General features: G+C 34.9%; 1 protein-coding gene across 1 annotated transcript in view; it reads right to left on the bottom strand.

Annotated features, from left to right (window-relative positions):
• Window positions 1-18415, bottom strand: part of SLIT2 (slit guidance ligand 2) — a 250364-nt gene that overhangs the window by 38224 nt on the left and 193725 nt on the right. The window contains exons 16-25 of the mRNA XM_062575387.1: window positions 15948-16022; window positions 14243-14386; window positions 13136-13279; window positions 11848-12014; window positions 10856-10988; window positions 7996-8064; window positions 5481-5552; window positions 5184-5255; window positions 3776-3847; window positions 1288-1451 (exon numbers count right to left, since the gene is read on the bottom strand). Of these exons, the coding sequence (XP_062431371.1) occupies window positions 1288-1451; window positions 3776-3847; window positions 5184-5255; window positions 5481-5552; window positions 7996-8064; window positions 10856-10988; window positions 11848-12014; window positions 13136-13279; window positions 14243-14386; window positions 15948-16022 (1112 nt within the window). The remainder of the gene's footprint in view (window positions 1-1287; window positions 1452-3775; window positions 3848-5183; window positions 5256-5480; window positions 5553-7995; window positions 8065-10855; window positions 10989-11847; window positions 12015-13135; window positions 13280-14242; window positions 14387-15947; window positions 16023-18415) is intronic.

Below are 18415 nucleotides of genomic sequence, written 5' to 3'. Positions count from 1 at the left end.
TAATTAGCATCACACATAATGAATGCGTTGGATTCCCAGTGGTTTTTGCTACTGAAAATATTTTGACAGAAAACCTAAGAAGAGAAGACTCAGAAGGAACATGCTAACTAAAAACAGGGTGCGATGAGAACTGATAATGGCAGACTTGCATCACTTTGTAAAGAAAGAATTTAGAAAGGGGTTAAGCTCACCTGTGGAGACACATTAACAGATGAATCAGTCAAAATAGCTTGAAAATTACGCAGTCTGTGACTACAAGTTACTTCTACAAAACCTAAGATTGTATCTATCTAATACCTTAGAAACAAATACAGGTTTAGTAAGAGGCATACATGTACAAGCACATGTGATTTTTTTTTAATTGAGATTTCAATGTTTCCAAATCCATGAGTCTGAAAAATGAGGCTAGAGCAGAAGTTTTCTGTGTTTTTAAAAATATTTAAGAAGGGAAAACCAGGGAAAAAGATTAAACAGCAAATATATGCACATATATGTATATGTATGTATCAAGCTCTCTTTCACAAATGAGTCAAAAGACACTTTCCTAATAAAAATATAGTAAGATTCAAAAAAAAGGGTCTGAGAATTAAATACACCATGATATGCATAGTGATAGTTGTGCCGACAATATTAGTACTGACAAGGAGATAAATACTCCTGTTTCAAACTATGAGCAACCTCTCTACGTAACAGCATTCTTAAATGAGACATCTATAGTGGTATTCACATCCTTCACCTGCTTTGCATTTTTTAATACTTTCTTCTGAAACATTGAAGGAAACAGCATTCTGGACATACTGATGCAGCTACAAACCACTGAGGTAATGCAGACTGCAAGGACTGCAGACCTGAAAAATCATGGATGTATTTACAGTTTTTACTGTAAACAGTCCGAAATGAAAGCACATTCTTGGACTAAGAGAAGTGTAGATGTTTAGCTTTTAGCCCTGGACTAAGACAGTACAATGTAACGATCTAACATAGGCACACACATTTCATCCATGCACTGAGAATACCGCAAACTGGAAGACACTTTTTTCTCCACCTACTCTTTGAAAAGAAATAGGTATCGAAGTCCTTAAAATAAATACAGTTCCTGAATGGAACCAATTGCTATATCCTAAAGTATGAGAAGGAATTATGACAAAGCAGAGTGAAGATGCTGTAATAAAAGTATCGAAACCACACAGGACTTTCTTATTTCACAGCTCAACTATTCATCTGTAAAGATTTAAGATAGACACTTCAAAGAAAAAAAACAAACAAACAAACAAAAAAATCCAGTACCTTGGCAAGTAAATTTTTTTGAGGGAGTTGTGAGGAGAAGTTTATCTGCCATTTCTCCAGGACCAGCACAACGTGCAATACCAGGTTCCTTGTATTCTGATTTTACCCAGTCAGAAAGCCACTGCATGTTACAATCACAATAAAGAGGATTTGCTCCAATAGCCCTAAGGAAAACAGACAAACAAAAACAGAACAATGTTTTAAATTCTTGCTGTTAAAAACAAAACCCATAAAACTGAGATAGGCAAAAAACCTTTCAAACCATAAATCATTCCCTACATGGAACCTAAATTCATGAATGTGTCTGGGTTTGGGTTTTAGAACAAGACAGGGTGTGAAATTCAAAAGTAAACGCAGTCAGAATCCTAGCTATTTTCAGCTGCATTACTGTGAGCCTTGGAGAGTTAATACTAATGAGCTCCGGGTCACCTTTGGTATGCAATGGCCAAGTTCAGCTGCATCTGTAGAATAAAACTGATATTGGGAAAGTAAGTTAGCAAGTGGCCAAGGCAAGCCCACAGACTTCCATGCAGATATTTTTATTTTTCAGTTCATGGCTAGCAGGTTGCTACAAACCATTTGCTCCAAGATTCCAAATTCTAATTTTTTCCTCTTTGGAGCTCTCCCACTGAACTCAAAGCCATGTTCAACAATTCTGTGAAAGGATGCTGCTAAATAAGTAAATGAAACTACGTTAACCTAAATTGGTGGTAGCTATATCAGCACTGTCCAATTATGAAAACAAATCCACTTTTTAAAATAAATTTGATTGATTTATATTTAAAAATAATGTAGCTAGAGATTTTTAGAATTAATTTCCATAGAGAGTTTTTAAGATGTCTTCTTTTTCCCCTAGAAATTATAGATGTTCCTACAACTCAGAGAATAATGATGCGCAGTGTAGTTATATGGAGAATATAAGTGCTATATTACTCTATAAACATTTTAAGAAATACAACGATCATAGAACTTTCAACAGATAATCTTGCCATGTGCACAAACTGTAAAAAGGCACCATTAGAACTATCTCTTTTTCTTGATATTTTGTGTGCGTGTGTGTTTGTTTTTGTCCCTTCAGATTGCTTTGCACCTAATTTCAGATCAATGGCTCTTCTAGAGATACAAGAAAACCCTTGGCAAGCAAAGGCAGTAGAAACTGCAGCTACAAAAATACTTCTCTGCCACGCTGAGCAGCAAGCTCTCTCTTTGATTATTGCTACAGACTTCCAGCTAAACACAAGAAATGATACATACTTGTTCAGTCAGGCTTAACTTAGCAGTAACAAAAATCAAACCTGGTGTTATGGGACTTCCTATGGAAAGAGAAATAACTACAATTTTTCTAGTCCATATTTGCAAGACAGAATGTCTGGCTGAACTAGGATAACATAATTGCCCTGCTAAAATCAGAATGTTAGCAAGGATTACTTGGTTGGCAATAAAAAAAGATACATGAACAATAGGAAAAAACGTGTATTTGAAAGGAGAGTATAGTCTCCTCTGGTAGCACGCATTTTTAAAATGCTCTCAAAAGCATGTGACAAGTTGCTTACAGCTGACACCTCAAATTCAAGAAAGTAAAAACAGAAACTGAGAGGATCAAAATATTATTATTTTACAACATCCATTCAGTATTTTACTTTGCATATACATGAGATTATTTTTTCCTTTTATAGAGCTTCCAGCCCTGTCCTTCAAATCTTCTATGCAAGTTTGACTGATATTTCACACAGACGAGCTAATTTGATAGTAGCATCTGAACGAATTATAATATAACAATGACTTAAAGCTTCATCAGCATCGTCAAATTTCTGAGAAATGACACACAGAATATAAATATCCAAAGATAAAACTGAACTACAAGCAGATAATTTCTTTTAACAACTGCAGCTGTTGAAAAACATAAAAATCAGGTGTACCTAAAGGCAGTAAGTCAACCCACTCCTCAACTGCAAGCAAAGATTTAGTATCTATGCATAAACTAAAAGGGGCCCATTGCTCTAATCTCACTTCCCACTGAAAATTGAAAGCAGAATAAAAAATTGCTTCAAATGATACTTTGGTATCAGATTCAAGGGACTTAACGCAAATGTAACCGACAGCCTGCCCAAAGCAGAGCAAACGTCGCAGCCAGACCCGGTAGCGCCCGTGCGCCCTGCTGGCCCCTCTGCTGGACTTGTGCTGGTTCACACACATCTGTCTTCTACTGGACACACATCCCAGCTGTGGCCTCCAGAGCAGATGGGTTGCCTCCATCAGCTGGCTGTTCTCATGCTAATTAAGGCCAGAGGGCAGGTAGCCTTCACTGCCAGGAGCCCACCTGGCCCACTCGGTCCCGTTTGCTGCCCCCTGGCTCGCCAGCCAGCGCCCAGCCTCCGCTGGCGCCTCGGCTTGCTCCACAGCAGTTGCCTTTGCGGAACTAAATGAAATTTGCTAAACATGACTGAAGTGGTGGTGAGGGGAGAAAAGTCATCATCTGAATACTCACAGGTGTGATAATGCTGAAAGATCATTAAAAGCTCCTTCAGGAACAACAGAAATATCATTGCCGTGCAAGGACCTTAAAAAGAAAATAAAGGACATTTATGCCCATCCTGGAATATGGGATTTTGTTTATTTTAATAGCAATTAGAAACACACAAAACTCAGCAGTTAAACATAGCAAATTTCAGCTTCTGTAAACATTTTCCAGCTTTTTACATTTTTTTGAAAATGTAAACACTTTTCAGTTTGTTTCCTCTTTTCTACCTTTTTTTGTTTTGTTTTGTTTTACTCTGATTGGCTGGATTTAGGGATGGCAGAAGAGTCAGAATAATTGTTTGTGAACTTCTCACCATTCAATCCCCTCAAATTCCCATTAATTATGTTCATGTGCTTTCTATCTTTCATGGAATACTGTAAAATACAGGCATTGATTATTCATGATACTAAATATTAAGGTTTTGCCCTAATTTGATAAATAAAATGAAAAATTTAAGTCCTTATTATGCCTTAATACGAGCAATAGTGCTGGCTCTGTGGCAAACCTACACAAAAATGTCTCTCCTTTTCATTCACACATATATCTAATATATACATTTACACTTAAGAGTTGATGTTACTCGTATTTATTTAAAATAAGAAATAAACACATAACAACTGCCTGAAGTTACAAGAACACACTAAAATATAGTCATGCTTGAAACATTTAATCCAGCTAAGCTATTAAATGGTTAAGACTGACCTGAATAGAGATAAAGATTACATATGCAACTAGAAACTATTGAGGAAGGATTTTTGTAAGATTATTATTATTATTTTTATGTTCTACTGAAGCTGTAAACTGGATCTGCCTGTTCCTTATTTTCCTTTGTCCCTTTCTGCTGCTCTCTCATCCTGCTCCCCACCCTTCCTCAACCATGTTTTTCCTAGCGGCAAAATGGAAAGTTTTCTTGGAATCAAAAAAGTTATTTTATTGGCTTTCAACAGTTCATCGTGATCCAATGGGTTTGGAAAAGCTCCTGTATTAAATGAAACTACCAAGTAAGAAATTTTCTGTTGGGATAAAAGCGTTCAGAATTCTGCTGCAAAAATCCCTTATTTACACTGTGCTGTTACACAGGACATTTTTGTTAGACTTGTACGAATATAATAACCAAAAACATAGTGCACAAAAAATACAATCATGATTAAAAAACAGAAGAAAAAAAAAAGTGCATGTCTTTGTGCCGACACGTCGTCCAGGGTCATGTAACATTCTGTGCAGCATACTGATTGCATACTTTCCCAAAATGAAACCACTTAGACTTTTAAGGCTACATAATTATCACTTCTCAAAAATCTAGCAGTTTCCTATAGGTCTGCTATCTGCTGTACACAAAAATTCTGTGAAATAGTCATAGTTAGGTAATACTTACAACAACCTAAGTGATTTCAAGCCATCAAAAGTCCGTGCAGGGATGCACCTCAGGCGGTTGTAACTAAGAATTCTGAAAATACACAAAATACTGTAAGCAAGCAAATCAGCCATTCAATAACTAGAATGCAGAACATCATGATTAAATACAGCTTTTGCACACATAGCCAGTTAGGAAACAAGTTATTTTACAGCCTCCAAAACAAGCAAGCTTTAATACCGACTAAATGCGCTTTCTTTCCACGACAAAAAACACTGGAATGCTTTCAAACAGTTACTGTTACATGTTTAAACTTACAAGGTGAGCAGCTGAGTCATGTTGCTGAAGCTCTGATTAGAAAGAGTGCTGATTCTGTTGTTACTTAAATCTCTATAAAAAATAAATTCAGAAATTCAGACCTTAAAACAACTGCCCCACTCCTGAAACACGGTACGTTAAACTGACATGGCACATTATTTTTATTAGTAGAAGTAGTATCATCATTGGTATCAACATTAAGAGCGGCACACATTTTCATTTTCACATGCCATATACAAGCTCAGCAAGGGTTTAGCTTGATCAATGAAAAGCATTTTCATTTTAACACAGATGAAAAAAGCAGTGCAATGCATTCTTATACAACAGCAGTGTCCATCATGCTACTGCGTTAATAATGCAATCCTATATGAACCCAAGTGTAGAAATTAAAGTGATGTTTTAAAGTGGAAATCATTCTAGTCATGTCCCTAATGACACCTGAGTAACTACTATCTAATACTCTACTAAACACTTACAAGCTGAAGACATCAAAGCCCAGAGCTATTATTATAAAGAATACTATCTAAGATTTATAGAGAAAGTGCTAACATCTTTCCTGCTGTTCAATATTTTAATGAATAAAAACTTAAGGGTAAGGATGATAGACGCTAGAGTGGTGCACTGGCAGCTTCAAAGAAGCTTTGAAGAAGCTGTATTTATGTGAATTATGTTTGCTCTTTTTTCTCTTACTGTGTTTTAGTTTTAATTAATTAATGCTGCCTATTTCACTGTTGTTTACTGTATTCTGTGATAAAATATCATCATGATGAAATATTCCTTTCCAAGAGGAACTTCATATTTTAACTTCAAATATTACTGAATAGCTATGCAGTATACATCTCTCTTTTACTGAAATTTCATATAAAAATGTAATACTATTGTCTTATAATAACATACATATTAGTGAAATAAAACAGCACGAACTCTATCCATAATGGAAAGAAGAAGGAAGACAAAGGATGCTCCACATTAGTCTGGAGCTTGAGAGACTTGTACATAATTCTTTGCTTGACCACAGAAGACCTATGCTCAGTCCCTTTGTGTTTTGCTTTTCCAAATTTTTGCAGCTGGGGAATATTCAAAACTACATACAGAAGAGATTACAGTAATGTGTCCTCACAAATCTGATAGACAGACACAGATAATACTCATACTTTTTGTATTTTATTTAAAACTACATATAAACCTATTATAAACTATGGTTTACTGCATTACAGCTGTTTGTCAAATAATGCGTATTTCCCGATTAGGAGGCAAAGTTAGCTATTTTCGGGCTATGTTTGTGAAAAACAGATGAGCAGTACCTAAATCACTCTGGCAGATCTCTATTAGAGGCCTTGTAATTATGACTGTAATTATCCTCAGCTCCAGAGAAATATCTCCTCTGGTACTGCTATTGTACATGGGCCAATGTACATGCATATTCCTTGTACTGAGGTTACAAAGTATGCAGTTCTCTGCTGCAAGTTAGATCTTGCCTAACTCCCCTGCACAAATCCACAAAGGTCTTCTATAGCACCTATGCTATTTACTATTTCTAAACGGGAAAAGCCTGGGAAATCTCCGTTTTCTAAATTTGATGATGAGGTTTCTTTTTTTCTAGCATGAGATAGATAAAGAAAATCAAGGTCTTGTTCGCAAATTTTGAACTTTTTTTTATTTTCTGCAGTAAAGCTCTAAGCCCAGTCAAAAACATGTAAGCTGCTTTGCTACCTGCCTCCACTTTTTATTTTCATTATAACTAAACCACAAAGTGCTTTCAGAACATTATGTGGTTCATCCTCACTGGTGTAAGGGTTTATAGTGCTAGCAACAGCCAAGGAACTACAACCATTTCCTCTAACAGTCTTCCTGTTTGTCTCGCTGCACTCTTACAAGGTACGGAAATCATATTAGATTAATTTATGAAGTAGAGATAATAAATTATAGAGCAGCGATTTGCCTCAAATCACATAGTGAGTCAGCAGCAGAGCTGGGAGTGAGAAGTTCAAGACAAGCTCTCTTCTTTGGTCATTAAACCATAATAAATTGTGGGTCACACCAAAGGGATTATATTAAAGTGTTACAACAGCAATATGTGCTATTAATTGAAGTGCACAACAGAATCTTTATTTTAGAACTGAAATCGTTTTAGTGCCTTTAGATTTTTGTGACAAGATACTGCATTATGCACTCTTAATACTTATTTTGTAAGATCTTACATCACTTTTTAGGTTAACTGTATTTTCTGCGTATTTACTTTGCGATATGATCACCAGAATGAAATACCTCTGCTCATAAAGTGTGACTCAGTATGTATGTGTTGGATATGTTCAGTGGAATAAAATAGTCCCAATTATAAATTGTGCTTGGGTACTATATTTTCTAAAAGGTCTGTTATAGTTCATGATTTTTTTCTTGTAACTAAAAAAAAGACAAATGGAAAAGCATTTTTTTTTAAATCATTCTAGTAGAGAATGTTTCTCTGATTCTGCTTATATAAGTGTTAAATGCTTGTTTCTCTGATACTACTTACATAAGTGTTAAATGCTTGTAGTTAGAAAGCTCTTTCGGAACAAGAGTAAACTGATTTCCATCCAAATAACTAGGAAAAAAGAGACAAAACACAAAGCTTTGGTTTTTACATTAAAATATTAGCATTCACCCACTAGTCTTAGAATACATCATTAAAGAACAAACAAAGTTAATTACAAATGAATAAACAGTATTTCAGTTTTATAAGAACTTTTTCTTACAAACTGTTTTTTTAGGATCATGACAGAGGACCCGTAGCCTAAGATCTGGTGCTGTTGTATCACATATTATTGCTTTGAGCTCTCCTAAACAGAAACACAGCTTGATATTTAAGGGTAGCTCTCTACAGTAGGAGCAGCACAAGCTGGTCCCAGCTCTAATAGTAAATTCATTTGTCATGCCTACAAGTCAGTAGGCAATTTCTCCCTGTATCTGTCATGATAAATCGAGCATCACAAGAGATGCAAGCCTACCTAGTACGTTAGGGACTAGATCAGTAATCTATAACTCCTCCTTTACTAGAAAAGTTAGAATTGTTTCTCCGTCTCAGTAGCTTGGTCTTCTTCAGGCTTGTAACTCTCAAGCTCATCCTTAGCGTCAGACCAGGGCAGCACCATCACAGGGCAGTTACAGGCGAAGGAACCTAACAGCCCTTGCCGAAAGGCTGCCAACAGGCCCCTGCTTGTTGGCAAAGCAAAGAGCTCTTCATGTAACCATGGCAAGGATTTCACAGATGGTAGGAAGCGCTGAATTCACCCGATTGTCATTCAGCAAACACGGGCAGAAAGATAAAAATCAGCTGGTGAGCTGCTGCTGGAGGTGTTACTTGGCTCGCCCCTGAAAGCAGGTAAAAACTACCCTCCCATTATCCCCATACAAAAAAGATACTTCTAGCTGCCCAAACGCTTGGGAACACTTCAGTTAAGAGCAGCCTTGGCTATAGACGTTCTTAGGTGAATTTAGAGCTTAATGTCTTCTTCGGAATCCTTTGTCTTGACTAAATGGCCGCTCTGAAACAGCTAAACTCAATGAATAGTTAAAATTAAAAGACCTAACTATCCTCATAGGAGCAAGAAGCCCTCCTCCCCCACACTGCCGCCATGCCTATAAATCCAATACATGTACGTGAACAAGTCTGATGTTTATATTACGAGCCATACAAGTTAACAGCACTACATAAACAGTGGTGAATAGAGCAGGGACTCTTGCACTTAATTATTAAAAAAACATTTTGAAGGAATAAGTTTTCTGATAAAATTATTCGATCAGACAGATAAATAGGGATATATTGCTTTAGCTTTACATTTTAGAACTGAAGTACTATAAGCTGATGAAAACTCCTGCTTGTTCAAATGAAGCAACTATTAAGATATTTTATAAAGCACAAGAAGAATACATCCTCAAAGCGTTATGCATGCTAATGAACAGGGAGAATCAATCAGTATGCAACTGCTAACAGGAACCACCTCCATTATCCTTTTGAAAAATATGCTAAATTGCATGCTTAGACACTAATTAAAGCATAGAAAATTGTACACAAATGAGTTTTCAGTCACAGTTAGTGTTCCACTTGCTCTTCTAAAAGTCTCTTTAGCTGTGTAATTCTACACTACATTGCTCTCCTTAAGTTGCCAAGTTGTGTTTATGAAGCCAAACTACGTTTAAGTTATTTAATAGAAAAACTAATAAAATAAGTTATAGGTTGTATCATACAGCCTATAAATAACTATACATCACATACAGCTGCATGTTAATTCAAATTCTTACTAATTTCTCTTTGTTAATGACCAAAGCCTTTTGGTTGCTATTCTTCCAAAGTAGTCATGGACATTTCAGAATCTTCTCAATAACACCAAATGTTAAAACAATAAACAAGTTTTAGGGACTTAAAAAACATATTTATAATATCATCTGAAGAAAATACTACATTAATCAATCATTACTAAACACTAGTAATTTTAATATTAAACATTTGCCATCTGAACACAAGGAGATAACAATAAAACAAACAGTCTTTCCTGTCAATAATTTCCAGAAACTTCTTTCAGTCTTGAAATATATCTGATCAAGATTCAACATGGATGATTATCCCAATTTTTATGTTTATATTTTCCTAGTGATAATGCATAAACACCGCAGTCACCTGTTCTAGTGAGTAACTCTTCAATTATTATTTTCAAATAATACACTAGTTAGTTATTTCTTTTCTCAGTTATCAATTTTAGTGTCCATCTGCATATTCAAATTATGTCTTTGCAAAAAATACAGTCTATGCTGTTTTTCCAATTCTGTCACCTCTGTGATAGGAGATTAATAAAATGTGCTAGATCTTGTAAGACTGCCTATATAAAAAAATCTCACTTCATTAAAATCAGTCTTTTTAAAGCATCACACAACTATGTTAATTATGAAAATAAGCAAATACATTAATAACTTGTTTTCTTTTTGCTTTTTAATTTAATTTAACTCCTTCTTTCCTCCATATCAGAACAATGAAAATAGATTAATCAGCTTCACTTTTGCCCATGTTTTAATCCATTGTACTATGATGGCTCAGTACTTAGCTGACAAATTCTGAAAGGGATTACAATTTTACACAAATATATTTTTAAAGCTTTGCAGGAACAGATTTTTTTGGAGGAGGGGGGATTTACAGAGCAGGTGTTAGTTAATCCAAACATCACCTCAAATTTCTCACTTATTCTACAAACCCTTACACCTATAAAGCAGTATATTATTGATTCCAACTGATCCACTGAAGTCTATTTTTCACTTTGCACTTTCTCCTTGTCTCATTCCTGAACCTGATAACATAAATCTGCCACTGATACCTCTGAAAGGGAAAAGACCGTATCACTCACAGTTCAGTTACATCTTTTGGGATGCCTTTAGGCAAAGCTTTTAGGCCTTTGTTGCTGCAGCGAACTACTGTGTCTAGACAAGTACATTCTGCAGGGCAGCGGGACAGCGGAGAGCAGCTATTGTCGTCGTTCCCTGGTTAATAAAAACAAACAGATGTGAAGCTTAATATGCAAACGACATGCAGAATTAGCGATACTATTTCACATTTGATTCCTGTAAGCAAATAGGAAATTTCCATATTAGGTGTACCTCTACAGATGGAAATTTTTACGTTATCGCTGTAAGCTATTTATTAGAGAATTTACATTTCCAGTGACACTCTGTTATCTAGTACAATGTTGTGTTACTAAGAAAAACTCTATTATTTAGAAAAAAGGTCATTAAAGAAAGACCTTAAAATGATATACAATAAAGCAATATATGTGACAATTGTCAAAATTCACAGATAATTAAAAATAACCAAGTGTAGTTTTTTAAAGAAACGTTACATTCTTTAAAAATTGGTAAACAAATATTACAGGAAATGAAAGCATGCATTAGGGATATGTAAGACACAAGTTCTCATTTTTCAGGTGTTGAGGGGAATTCTGACATTCATTCAGTGATAGTTTGAGCAAAACAGTATGACATTTAACCACATAGCCTGAAAGAGTGTTTGGTTCAAGCATTCAGCATTTGAAAATATTCTCATCTGAACTACAATATTTGATCGATGAATTCAATCCCCATATTACCTCTAAATACTATTTTACAGTATGAATACAGTTAGGGAAGAAAAACTTTTGAAAATAGTTAAACAATAGCTGTGCGCTTGCTAATCATCCAAAAATGGGTGAAGGAGTTCTAAACTGGCACAGTTACCTAGCAGGGAGTGCAGATGTATAAGTGATTTAAAGAATGCTAATTCTCAATTTAAAGAATAACGCTTTGGAATCATGCATCATACATATGAAAACCGAAGTTTTAAAAACTCAGCTATGCACTTTCTTACCGTCATCACAAGTAAAATCCTGAATGGCTACATCCTGGATAGGAATCTCCTTAAGGAAGTAGGGTTTTTGACAGCGAGGGTTTCCTGTTACGATGCGTTTCTTCCTTAGCCAATCTCCAAGCCACGCGAGATGGCAGTTACAGTTGAAGGGATTGGCCAAGAGGTTTCTGAGAACCACACAAAAATTTACTTCCAATGATATAACTTTTTCAGTCTAAGTATTTTATTTGTATTTTTACAATGTGAAGCTTAAATCCTGTTCTTCAAACATCACTATGTACAAACCACAGGTGAAAGCTGTAATTTAGGTGCTATGCAGAGAATCCTGTTACAGCTCATTTAGAAATAATTTAAAACTGTCAAAGACCTGACTCGTTGTCAAGCCACTCTGTACTGATAATGCAATAATTTCATATAGAGATGAAGGTGATTACTTCACATTATTAGCTTTAACCTGACAACAGCCATTCCATTAATTTGTCATCTCAAGATTTCCATCTTTTATTTGCTCTTGAGAATAAGTTTCCTATCTAAACTGACAGCTAAGTTGATTACATGCCAGTTATAAAAATGAATTTACTTCTAGAAATCTTAGTACTTTTGGCATCTCCTTACTTCAGCACAAACCTATTGACAATTCCATTATTTATAAACATGCCATCTTTAATACGCACAAATTAGTCACTTGGTGCAAAGTGTCACTTTTTATGTAGAAAGGGAATTAAGTACTTTCCTGAATGATGCTACCTGCAAACCGCATTTCTTCAGTAATTTGAGTGGCAGCCTCTTTCCCCATTTTCTCTTCCATTAAATTACAACCCATAAAAAAGGGGGGGGGGGGAAGGGATGCTTCTTTTTATAGAAAACAAGACTAAAGCTTCATTATAAAACAAATATAAATTAAGCTCCTTAGTAAACCTAGCAATTTCAAGATTTCAGACTACATAGTGCAAAAAGAAAGACAACATGGTGATTAGACTACCTATGATCATGCAATGTGTACCCAAACATGGGCTTCTGCTAGGAGGACTAGCAGGACATTTTTTCTACCCTCTCAGGCAATTCCAGAAGCCAATCTGAAGTTTACATCAAAGGGCACCAATAAAACATATTCTTCATGTATTCAAGACGATCCATGAAAAAACTTTTACAAACATCCCTTATACACTCATGTTTTTCCTTCGAAAACAGGTTACACTGCAAAATTGTATGGTAACCCATCAATAGAAATATTACAAAAATGTTAGAGATTTAACCTTGGATAAGCCAAGATACGAAGGTAACTTACAATGTAGAGAGGGAATGAAGTGTATCGAAGGAGCCTGGTGCAACGGTAGTAATCTGGTTGTCATATAACGACAACAAACGAACTGAACTTAGTCCTGTGAAGCTGTCGTTTCCTACACAGCTTATGCGATTGCTTCTTAGCATCCTGAGAAAGAAAGGATTAACTTTTACCAGTCAAGAGCTGGATAAACATCTCAAAATCATTTTGTATTAACATCTTCTACTGACAAAAAGTCATTAATTACAAATAACATATGCTATCTGGCATTTCCTCTGTGCATTTCCGGCAAACAAGTTAACAGTAAAAAATGTACCTATGCATATTGAATTTGATCATTTATATTTTAGCATGTACTCTATAATACAGGGTACAGAGAAAATTTAAGGTAACATATTTTTAATCTCTGCTGCTTCAGTATTTCCGCCAAAGTCTGGCAGTTCAAATGACAGTAGGAGTTAACTTTTTGTTTCTCCCTTTCTTATAAAAGACCTTTTTTTCTTTCCTTAAACAAATTATAAGAAGCCCAAGAAGCTGTAGAATGTATAAACATCTTTTTTCTTTTTTTGAAAGGAAAGAGCAAAACTGCCTTCCTGGAAAGAATGAAATGAATTCAACCTGTACTGTTTACTCGCCTTCACTGTCAAAAGGACATTAAAATTGGTTAGAATTTTTCCCACATTTCAACATACATCAAATTTAATTTCTTCCTTTAGTAGAATGCTCAGTAATTGTTGAGCTGGATTGAATCAGAGACTCTATTATATGAAATGCCTAATTGCCATGCAAAATTTCATTACTTTAAAGCAGATGATTATTCTCATTTCCATTTCTGTAGTTGGATGTTTATCCATTCTCAACTATTCCATCATTCAGGAGGACCCATAATTTCTGTGGTCCAGTAACTACAATGAAGAATTTCAGCTTGGTTATATCCATAATTAATAACTAATAAACTCAAAATATACAAAAACATCTGTATAAAAAAGCAACAAAACCTAGATATGCTTGAATCTTCCATCGCTAATCCTCCAAAATGAACAGTTTTTGGACAGGTTTTAAAAAAATATCTGACAGGAAGAATAAAAACACTCAAATAACTACACTTACAGTGTTTTGAGACTTTCTAGTCCTTTGAACATTTTGTGTCGAACACTTTCCAAGCGATTGCTAGTGAGTAACAGTTCGTTTACACCAGAGGCTCCATCAAATGCTCCTTCTTCGATATCTGTAATCTTGTTATTGCTCAGATTTCTATTACACAGTAATGGAAAAAAATACAGAAAAATACATTTTCTTTTTAAAATACCTTAAATTAACTGTTAAATGCTGCAGACTGCACAGCTTTTTATCTTCTGACTTATTATGTAAAAGCAATGAGTACATCGTTGAATAGAAGAAATAAAACCAAAAGTCAATGCCCTGTTAACTATAGAAACAAACATTTTTTTGTCCAACCAATTGCAAGAATCCAATTCATACTGTTGCCACATAAAAATCTGTTCTCTTAAAAAAAAAAAAAATCTGAATCTTGTCAGTGAACGTATAAATTTTTCATTTTTTCCAGTCCTGTACCCTTGTTAGATGAATTAATAAGATGATACTCTGTGATTACTATAACTATTGCTTACCACTCTCATTTCTGTATTTCATCTCAGTAGATCCAAATATAAGCAAACAGTATAAACAGCAACATATGTAAATGAAATGTGTGAACGTAAACAGTAAATGAAATATTAATCATTTATGACATTAGTAAAAAAGGAGGGTTTAAAAGGAGGGATAGTTCATTTATCTGTAATTGCATGCAAAGCAATAAAAATATGGGAAAATGCCCTAAAAATATTGCCAAAATATTTAGCATTTATAGTTTTTAGTTGAAAAGTTGGAATTACATCACAGCTGAGTAGTATCCATACTATACATACAATAAGCGTATATATGCAACAACACATTGTCTTTGAAGATTTTTCACAGGATTTTTGTCTCCTTTTGTTTTGCTTGTTTCAAATAACTCTGTTCACTTTTATGATAGTTAAATGTTATTTAAAGCAGTAAGTATATATGTAAAGACTAAATAGTTATAATACACTAGTGATTTTTACAAAGCTCTTAAATGTTCTGAAAAAATGTAAAATGAAGTGAAGCTAAAAACTTTTTATTTGATGGAATTAATGATTTTGGGAATAAAACACTATCTGATGCAGCTTCCAGAACAGCATTTTAATTGTTCAAATTAAAAGGTATTTTTTATTAGTTAGAATAAAAATTCATACAATATGCCTGCCAGAATTAATTGGTACTGTTATCTGAGAGGCAGAAAACAATGGAGTTGTGGCTTTATCTGAGTGCTGACTTCTCATCTCTCGCCTAGCTGTAATTTAATATATACCTTGCCTGTGATGAGGGATACAATCACCATTTTTGTTTAACTTTGAGAAAGAAACTCATTATTTCTAATCTCAACTGCCTTTTGTGTGGCAAGCCCTTAGTTTCCTAACATCTTATTTGTTCCTTGTGTAAAATGGGTATTACTTCATCCACTTCACAGGGATGTTTTATAGATTAATGTTGAACAGCTAATCAATGTTGCAGTGAATAAATTTGCTTTATTACTGATGAATCATCAAATCAATTAAAAATTTAGGCATCATTTTTTCAATGTCATCCATGCAGAAAGACCTTTGCACCTATTTGAACCTCCAGAAGAAATATGAGTTCTACAGAAACACTGAATTCACTCTCCTTCGTGGAGAAAAACTGCGAGGAACCAACATGCTACTCGAATAGACCAGGGCAGTGCAGCTGAACTTACATTTTACGCAGCTGAGGAAGCTTCTTAAAGATTCCAGTAGCTTCTAGGACTGAAAATTCATTGTTATTGAGTCGCCTAGAAGAAATGTCAGCAAAATGAGAAAAAAAAAAAAAATCAGTCATTGGTACAGAATGCTCCACAGGATAAACTATTCAGCAGCTGAATAACAATTCAGTATATACTGACATTTCTAATTCTGGTAAGTCCTGTGCATGAATACTCTCATAATTAGAAGCAGGCATACATAAGACCTATAGAATCAAAACCAGAATAAAAAAAAAAAAAAAAAAAAAAATCTCCAGAGTGAAAAATACAACTAAAATTGCAGTAAAATATAAAAAGAGGTTTTCAATTTTTAAGTAAGAAAATCAAAACCATAGCTAGGGAATGATTCCATGGCACCTTATAAATAAATATCTATAAGAAGTACATCTAAACCATTGAAGATTGGTTTACTTTCTTTAAAATATATCAGGTGGGGTCTGCCAGACATCTGGAGGTGCTCACAAAACACTATTTACAAGCATGAAATAATTACTTTATGCTCAATGCTTCTTTTGAATATGGACTGAAACACACTGCATAGGTCTTCCCAACAGCTTAAAAAACACTTCTGTGATCGCTGCTTAGACCACTAAACGTAGCACACACACAGCGTGCAAGAAAGCATCAAATAATACCTGATAACACAACCGGACACACTATGAGCAACAGATACTTGCTTGAAAAATCGTACAGATATTGATCTTTCCTGCCCTGGTACCTAGGTCAGCGGCCACCCACCTTTCAAAAATATGTGCACTGCCCAGTGTTCTGTATTTACTTTCTTTAAAAAGAAAATGGAAATTGTAAGTCTTAGACTCGTTTTATATGTTTTAATGACCTCATTTTATTAAAGGAGGGAGTCTGTCTAGTTTTTATTTAGCCATCTTCTATAGGAAGGAAGCCAAACAGATGACTGACAGGATCACCGTGAAATGGAATTCACCCCATAATTATAAAGCTAGATGCTGTTCAGAATTATCTTGTAGCAAGAGAAGACTTAAAAAAAAAGCTAGAAAATAAAAGAAAGCTGCTTGTTCATCCTTCTTTTCTGCTTGCACTCAATAACAGTCAGAAGGGAAATTAAGGCTGTAAATCTGAAAGTATGGCAATAGTTTCAGCAAAGAACCAAACTGAGGGAAGACAGGAAGAGCCTTTGGATATACATGGAACATTTGTAGGAAGTACACAGTTCCTAAACTACACAGGAAATGAATTTCAAAAAATGTTACAACCTCTGCAAATCAGCTGGTTGATACAGCGTGATTTTTAGTGAGATCACAGCAAATGCATTTTTTTGATGATATCTATTAAGAAAGTTGCATCATCCTTGTAAATAGCCTTTTTTCTGTACTTGAAGAATGGAAATGGCAAACATTATCCAAACACTGGCATTTTTGAATACTGTACTGTATCATCAGGTAGAATGACTTGTTTGTGAAAATACATATTGATTCTAATAATTCAGCAGCTTTTTCTGTTGAACTACTGCCCAGATATTCCTCATCTTATATTCGTGCTGTTAATTAGTCCAATCAAATGTAGTATGTAGAATTTAGATTTTGACTGTATTTAATTTAGTATAGTATTGACATTACGGAACAATTTCAGGAACTGCCCGTGTGATTTGAAGGTTTTTGGTACTTGGTAAGTTACCGCACACTCCCTGTGAAAAAACAGAAGCACGGTTTGAAATGTCGTTGTTAGCACTGTAACACAAATCACATCCCTCAAAGTGTGCGCGTATGGTAAGGCCACAAGGCAGGTATCATCACAGGGGTGAGATTTGCAAAGGAAGCGATGCAAGGATTACACACCACAGGTTTGAGGTCACAGAAAAATGGCCTCAAGACCACATGGCGTTCCTATGGTTGGAACTAAACAGTTGTTATATATTTATGCAAGAAGTTTTCATTCTAGCATCATGGCATGTGATACCACATACACAAGAATCAAAATTATTACAGATAACTGGAAAATTACCATATGCAGTAGTATTTTTCCTTCTGGATCTTAGTATCACTGGTAAAGGTAATAGGGACAGTTGCTACCTGTCAATGAATCACTGGATCATGAAAAGAAACTCAAAAATACTTATATCTGGTTTATTCAAAATAGAATATTGGCATGCCATTATCAAAGCAGAAAAGGAAACAAAGCAGCATTTGATGATGATGTCCAAATGTTCCACTTTTCAGTTTCTCTGTTTGGTGCTTTTTCTTGTTTTGTTAACACAACAGCTAAGTTATTTGCACATTTTGATACAATAGCTGAGTGTTCCTGAAAGGCTATGTACTGCAGTAATATCCTGTGGTACTTCATTCTTTTGATGACCATCTTGCTAGGATCCGTTATTTTAATATTGAATAAGCATTACAAAAAACTGACTATATATAGAAATTAAATTGTTTTTATTTGGAATTTCT

This window comes from Rhea pennata, chromosome 4 (assembly GCF_028389875.1).
Source record: "Rhea pennata isolate bPtePen1 chromosome 4, bPtePen1.pri, whole genome shotgun sequence".
Taxonomy (NCBI): domain Eukaryota; kingdom Metazoa; phylum Chordata; class Aves; order Rheiformes; family Rheidae; genus Rhea; species Rhea pennata.
The sequence above is the reverse complement of the archived record's forward strand: the minus strand, read 5'-3'. Positions and strand labels throughout refer to the sequence as shown.